General features: G+C 63.4%; 1 protein-coding gene across 1 annotated transcript; it reads right to left on the bottom strand.

The window, feature by feature from the left end:
- ZNF319 (zinc finger protein 319) lies at window positions 1-6,777 on the bottom strand. Its single transcript, XM_027620270.2, has 2 exons — window positions 6,484-6,777; window positions 1-4,474 (listed from the first exon to the last, which is right to left on the bottom strand). The coding sequence occupies exon 2, from the start codon at window positions 4,197-4,199 to the stop codon at window positions 2,388-2,390; it is 1,812 nt and encodes a 603-aa protein (XP_027476071.1). The 5' UTR covers window positions 4,200-4,474; window positions 6,484-6,777; the 3' UTR covers window positions 1-2,387.
- Between the last annotated feature and the right edge of the window lie 590 nt (window positions 6,778-7,367).

The raw sequence follows: 7,367 nt of genomic DNA, 5'->3' as shown, positions 1-7,367 counted from the left end.
GCCACTGCTGCTCCGGGCAAGCCCTGGTTTCCCACGGGGGCGGAGTAAGCACTCATGCTTACCAGGCCGGGCTGCGGTTTCTCACCATCCACAAGCTGCGTGTCCCTCCCAGCCCAGCTCCCTCCCGCCGGGGCTGCAGTGAGAACTCCAGCAGGGCAGGAGACCGCAAGCCTATCCTCTAGGGCCCCGAGGACTGTCAGCACCTTCACAGCTTTCCCCCCAAGCCCAGGGCCTCCATACAGAACGTCATGAATCCTCACAGCAACTAAGCAAGGCAAGGGAGGCAACTGAGTCCCAAAGAGGTTGAGTGACTTGCCCAAAGTCACATGACCAGAACATTCAAAACTTAGGATTTGAACCCAGCCTCACGTCCTGATCCCAAGCCTGCCACCAGAGCCTGTACCCCTCTGTCTCTCCCTCCATGCCCCGTCATCCCCCAGGGGAAGAATGACCAGAACAAGCAGAGCTTTGGTCTGTGATGGTCAATGTCTTTACTTCTAAAGCATACATTGGACTCACTATATATTAACATCAAAAGGGGCTATCTAAAATGGAGTCATTCTTTTTAAAAATCCAAATTTTCACATTTTTATATAAGATCCAAAATGACATGAAATTAAACTATACAATGTTATGAACAGTATAACAACTGCTTTTAGAAAGCAAAAGGAAAGGGAAAAATTTGCAGTTGGGCCTGTTGTCGGCCTGGGTTCCATGTCTTTTGAGGCATTGTGACTGAGAGCCAGCACCGAGGGGAAGGACCGGCCCCTCTCTGCAAGCACAGGAAGGGAGCCGGGTCCCATAGAGGAGGAGGCGGATGTGGGCTGTTCAGCCTTCCCGAGGTGGGAGCGAGACAAGGCCCTCCCTGCTCCTCTGGGCCCTTGGTGCAAGCACTGATTAGTCTTTCCAGACCCACGCCTAAGGAAGGCTGGAAGAGGGCAGGGCAGGGGCACAGCTGGGTCCACAAGAATCATTTTGATAATAAAGGTCCTTCGGGCTTCCCCAGGGGGGCCCCCACTGGCGAGTGATCTCAGTCAACTCCAGGCACCTACCAGCTCCCTTAACAACCCTCTGCCCTGGCCTGCTCCCTATTGCCCTGGACACCCTTGACTCCATGAGCCCCGGTGGGCAGGCAGAGACCTACAGGGACCCCAGGAGGACCTCAGAGACAATCTCTAGCCTTGGAAGTCACTGGATAATGTCCAGGCCATCTTGGCAGCTCCAGACCCCGGGGTCCAGGCCAGGAGCCAGACTGACAGGGAAGGTTCCCAGGGGCTGGGAGAGCACTGTGGAGTCAGAGTCCTTTAACACCCCCACCCCCACCCCCACCCTGGGTGCCCAGGCCCGGTCTTGGCCCAGAAGGAGAGCTGGGGCAAGCTGTTTGGAGTCGCGCCCTTGACACTTTGGTTCACACATTCAAGGGGGAGGACACTTGTTTGCATCCACTGGTAAGACCGTGGACTTGGCCCTGCTTCCTCCCAGGCACCAAGGTGGTCTAACAATCCCCTTCTTTCTCATCAGTAGTTCGGTCTGGCCGAGAACACATTCCCCAGAGCTTGGAACCATGCTGCAAAGGTAGGAGGGGCACTTTCCGAACAGCAGGATTACACCTCAGTACAAAAGCTGCCTTTCCTCCCTTCCCTGTGGAGGGCACTGTCCCTGGCTGAGTGTGTCACACGAGAGCTTCTCTGCCTCCTCCCTTCTAGCTGGGCCGGTTCTCTGCAGGCACACCCAGCTCACAGAGGTGCAGCCGTCCTGTATGTCTCCCTGGCGGAACCCGGGAGGCCACACCGCCCCTAGCTGGAGCAGAGAGGCCTGCGGCTCAGCCTCGCCGACTGCCCTCCTGGTCCCCAGGACTACATCACAAAGCTGGCCTGCTCCCTCAAACGGCGACCTGAAGGAGGATGCCCTACATCCGGCCCACCTATGGGATCCAGCCCTTCTCCCAGGCCCGACCATGACCACCCTCTTTCCTAACCAATCTGGTTTCTAATTAGGCTGAAAAGTTTGGGAAGGTAGGGCTGGCACCAATCCCTCCTTGGGGTCGAGGGAGGCCACTTGACTGCCAGCCTGGTTCCAGGGCCCCAGAGACAAGGGAGGCTGATGGCTCTCAAGTAAAGGAATCCTATAATGGAAAAGGTTTGTGGGATCAGGGCCAGCCACAGCAATCTGGCTCCCCCCACCCCCTCCCTCCAGGCCGGTACCAGGAGCGCCAGGCACCCCCACCTCCCCTCCCCCCCACCACGGCTGCGCGGGCGCCCTCGGTCCTCAGACCACCCAGCCGGGCGGCGGGGGGGGTGGGGGGAGGGCCCAGTTGGCCGCGCGCGGGCCGGGCCCGGTGGGGACCGCTCGGAGGTGCGCACTCAGGGCTGCACTCTGGGCCGCACTCAGGGCAGGCAGGCGGCCACCTGGTAGGCGCCCTCGGCGGCGGCCGCGGCGGCGCTGTGCTGGGCGCTGTGCTCCTGCAGCAGGGCCACGTCCAGGAAGCGCTCGCCGCACCACACGCACTTGAACTGCTGCTCGCGGGCGTGCACCCCCTGGTGCTTGTTGAGATGCTCGCGCTGCTTGAAGGCCTTGTCACAGCTGGGGCACTTGTAGGGCTTCTCGCCCGTGTGCACCCGCCGGTGCCGCTGCAGGTCTGACGCGTACTTGAAGCGCTTCTCGCAGTCCGGGCACTTGAGCGGCTTCTCGCGCGCCGGGTCGCAGCGGTGCTGCACGAACTCCGAGGATGAGAAGAAGCGGCGCTCACACAGGGTGCAGCGCAGGGGCTTCTCGGCGGCGGAGCAGTGTGCCAGCTGGTGCTTCTGCAGGGCCGATGCCCGCTTGTAGGCCTTGGTGCACACGGGGCACTTGAAGGGCCGCTCGGCGGCGCCCGGCAGGCACTTGTGCCGCAGCAGCTCGGCCGACTGGTCAAAGCCCTTCTGGCACACGGGGCACTTGAAGAGGGTCTCGAGGGTGTGCACGTGCTGGTGGTAGAGCAGGTGGCTGGGCTGCCCGAAGCCCTTCTCGCAGAGGCCGCACTTGAAGGGCTCCTCGGGCTTGTGCGTGCGCCGGTGCCGCATGAGCGCGTATTGCTGCTTGAAGCCCATGGGGCACAGGTCGCACTTGAAGGGCCGCTCGGCGCTGTGCGTGCGCTCGTGCTGCCGCAGGTCCGACGGGCGCTTGAAGGCCTTCTGGCACTCGCCGCAGCGGAACGGCCGCTCCCCGCTCGGCGTGCACGGGTGCTGCAGCAGCTCCGAGGACTCCTTGAAGTGCAGCTCGCACACGTTGCAGCGGAAGAGGTGGTGCTCGCCCGAGTGCGCATACATGTGGCGCACCAGGTGCGAGCGGTGCTTGAAGGTCTTCTCGCAGACGGCGCACTTGTACGGCCGCTCGGAGCTGTGCGTGCGCTTGTGGTGCACCAGGTGCGAGGACTGGCTGAAGCTCTTGTCACACAGCGTGCACTTGTACGGCTTCTCCCCGGTGTGGATGCGCTCGTGCCGCGACAGCTCCGACAGGTGCTTGAAGGGCTTCTGGCAGATGGGGCAGCTGTAAGGCTTGTCGGCCTGCTCCGCGGGGGCCACGGCCGGCGGCGGCGGCGGCGGCGGTGGCGGCGGCGGCGGCGGCGGTGGCGCGGGGGCCGGGGGCAGGGAGGTGGCCGCGGCAGCGGCGGCGGCGGTGGCCGCCGGCTCGGCCGCCTCGGCCGGCTTGTAGGTCTTCTCACAGATGGAACATTTCACCAGGCCGCTGGCGCCGCTGTGCGCACTGTGGTGCTGCGCCAGCGAGGTGAGCAGCGAGAAGCCCATCTTGCAGACACCGCAGACGAAAGGCTTCTGTTCGGCCTGCACACACTGGTGTTCCAGCAGGTCTGTGGCCTGATGGAAGATCTTGAGACACTGCGTGCACTGGAAGGAGCGGTCGTGGCCCGCCAGGCACTGGTGCTCGTGCGGGCTGGACAGGTGCGCCAGGTCGTGACCACACACGCCACACTTGGGGCCCGGCTCGCCGGCTGCCTGCAGGGGCGCGTGCTGCGGGGGCTGGAGGCCGGGGTCCGGCTGCAGGAGGATGCCGTAGACGGCACAGCCCAGGGGGTTCTCAGCCGAGCCCGGGGGCAGCGCGTGCTCGGCCAGGGCGGGTGGTGGCTCGGCGTGGTGCTGGGGCTGCGGCGGCGGTGGCTGCTGGGGCTGCGTCTGCGGGGGCTGCTGCCAGCTTTCTGACATGCTTGGGAAGACGAAACAGGGCTTGGAGAGTAAGGGCTTCAGTTTCCCGCCGAAGGTGATCCAGCCCAGAGAGAAGCTGCCCAGGATCAGGGATGGACAAAAACCTCAGACGAGGCACACAAGGGGTACTGGTCAGACGGCTGGCGGCATTAACCAAGACGAACTGCCAGGCTCTGCCTACCGGAGGAGGCGGGGCTCTCGAGGGCAGAGTGCCCGGGCGGGGGGTGGGGTGGGTGGCGAGGCCAGAGGGGCTCTGCCTTCCCCGATGACTGGTTCTGGAGGGAAGAGAAAAACGGTCAGCTTGACGCCGAGATCCGTGGCTGGTCCCTGGGCCCCTCTCCCCGTTCTGCCCACACTCGCCACACAGCTGCCGCATCAGGGAAGAGAGAGGGGTTCAGGGCTGGAAGACCCGCTCTCTTCACACACGACCAAAGAAGTCTGCTGGTGGCTCAGCCCCTCCAGCAAAGACAGCCTCCCGGCTCCCCAGCCTACTGCCAGCCCTCTGTAGCCAGCTGTCTCACAGATAAGGGTCTGGCATGATCTGCCATAATACAAAGAAGTCATAAATTCTGCTCATGCTCCAAAGGAAGAGGGAGGCCCATGGTGTCCAAACCGATTTCAGCAGCGTAACTTGTTTTGCAAATAAAATTCTTACTTGGAAGCCCAATATGTTATTACATAAAAGCAGAGAGGCACTGGTGGAGGACACCCCAAGGCCTTCGAGCTCCCTTCCCCCTGCTGCCCTGAATCTCAACCCAGGACATCCCTGCTCAGGGTAACAGCCTGCTGAGACCGAGAACCAGACCTCCCAGACCTGAGGGCCTAAGAGCAAACGGCCTCAGGCAGCCAATATTTAAAACAACTACAGAAACCGAGGACCATCTCAAAAACCTGATTTTGTGAGGGGCTGACCCACATCCCTCTCAACTATCCCCTAGGCCCTCTTTCCTGACCACGTGCCTGTTCTTTCTCCACCCAACAGTTAGGATGGCCTTGCGGAGACCTGAGCCAATGTATGATGGGGTACCAATGATAGGTCCATAGACCCACCCAGCCTGGAGGGCTCCACAGCAGAACATCCGGGCTCCAGTTAACTCCCAGAGCACCCAAAACTCCTAAATCCTCTGAATCTGACAGTGCCAAGGCCCGCAGGAAAAAGTGGGCAATCAGGAGTTTGCCTCGGCAATGTGGGAAATAACATCCTAAGCACAGAGCATTTCTCCTCTTCCCAGGACCACCTGGAAAAGACAACCTTTCCAGAGGCAACCCCATTCCCTTGCTCCAAGTCTCTAACATTTTGGGTAATCCATGGAAGGGAAAGACCACCCAGCCCAGGCAAATCTCTAACTCACCACTTTGTGGCAGCAGAAGGTAATGAGAGCGAGAGGGAGGAACTTTTAGAATTACATGCAACCCACTTTCAGGTTTCCAGTTCCTCTGCCTCAAACATTGAAAAGTTTCTAAGTTTTCTCCTGAGGGAAAGAGGAGAAAAAAAGGGGATGCCTTCACAGGCCAGCCCTGCCTCTAACTGTTCTGCCAAAGAAACCTGAGAGTCAGGCGAAAAACTGTCACCCACAGCATCTTCCGGGAAGGAATGAAGGAAAGGAGCCGCTGCTCGTAGTGGAATCAGCAGGTTGCATGAACAAGCAGGTAGGAAGCCTCCCCAGGAAAGAGGGAAGAGGGGCTACTCTGAGCGCAGTCTAGGTCCGGATGAGCCAACCCAGATGAATTTTTTTTTTTTTTTTTTCCGGTATGAATGGCTGCCAGAACCAGGGTCCCGGATCCTGGGCCCCCAGCTCAGCTGCCCACCCCTGCCCACTTCCAGGAAGGTGCGACCCGGAGGCCTCTCTGATCATTCCGCAAAGAGGAGAGACCAGGGTAACGGAGGCAAAGGGAGGCCCACCCCCTGCGCCCCACACCAGCCCTTCCTCCTCCCTGGGAACCCGAATGAAAGGCGATCACCTCCCCGCCGGCACTGCCCGCCAGCCTGGCTGGGCTGCCTCCTGTCAGCCCTCACCAGGAACGGCCAGGCCGCTACGGGCCGGAGCGCCGGCCCCGCGGGCGATTGGGCCCGAGGAAGGCCCCAGAGCCGCAGGCTGGGCCCGGTTAGTAGCTACGCGCCCCGGCTGGCCTGGGGCCGCCCCAGAGCTCAGGAGGCCGCCAGGTCGGGCCGGAGGTGGAGGGGGGGGGAGGTGGTGGTGGTGGCGGGCGGGCCGGCTGGGGAAGGGGTGCGGCGGGCGCGGGAGTGGCCCCCAGACGCAGCCCCGGGCGCCCCGCCGCTCACCTGCTCCAGGCCGCCCGCGGGGTCAGGCGCGGGGCGAGTGGCGACCGGCTGCTCTCTCGGCCGCCCCTTTATTCCGGCTCCAGCGGCGGCGGCGCGGCCTACGCGCACTGCCAATCCCCGGCCTCGAGTAGCGGCGGCGGCCGGCCCGGGGGCGGGGAACGGGCTAGCGGCGGCCGGAACCGAGGAAGCGACGTGCGTGGCCGGGATAGCGGGGCCAGGGCGGAGGAGCGCCGGGAAGGCGGGCGGACGGACCGACGGCCTTGCAGAGACCGGCGGACAGGCGGGCGGCGCGGGGGCCAGGGAGGCGGGGCCGGGGGAGGAGCGGCAGCCGGGGCGGCGGCAGCTGCGGGAGGAGCGGGCGGCACGGAGCGAGGCCGCCCCCTGCCGGGGACCCCGCGGCCGGGCCGGGTCGGACAGTCGGGCGTGCAGGGTGGCTCTCCAGTTGCCTGACCTGCACGCCTCAGCGGACCAGGGAGGGCGCCCGGCTTCCGACCAACCTGCTCGGCCTTGGCGGAGGGGGCTCCCCCCGCAACCCGACCTGAGACCCGACGCCCGCGCTTGAGAGGAGGGGCCTCCTAGACCCTCTGATCTTCTGGAACTGACCCGCTTCTGACTGCTCAGCTTGCTCTTAGGAGACGGGCCCCTGGAGCTCGGGCTCTGGACCGGCTTGAGGAGGGGGCTCCCGGACCTCTGATCCCGTCCGGGCCTCGAGGACAGGGATCTCCGCTGGGTCTAGCGCGCTGACCGCTGACCCAGGGACCGTCCGTGGCTAGGAGGTCTGGTCGCGGATGGCTGCTGACAGAGGAGGGTACAGAGAGGTCAGGGCCCGGAGCGATCTGTGAAATGGGCACACAGAGGCTAGGGGTGCGGTTCCGGGAGGCGCC

This window comes from Zalophus californianus, chromosome 17, assembly GCF_009762305.2.
Source record: "Zalophus californianus isolate mZalCal1 chromosome 17, mZalCal1.pri.v2, whole genome shotgun sequence".
Classification (NCBI taxonomy): domain Eukaryota; kingdom Metazoa; phylum Chordata; class Mammalia; order Carnivora; family Otariidae; genus Zalophus; species Zalophus californianus.
Note: the sequence above shows the minus strand (reverse complement) of the source record. Positions and strands in the feature narration are given on the sequence as shown.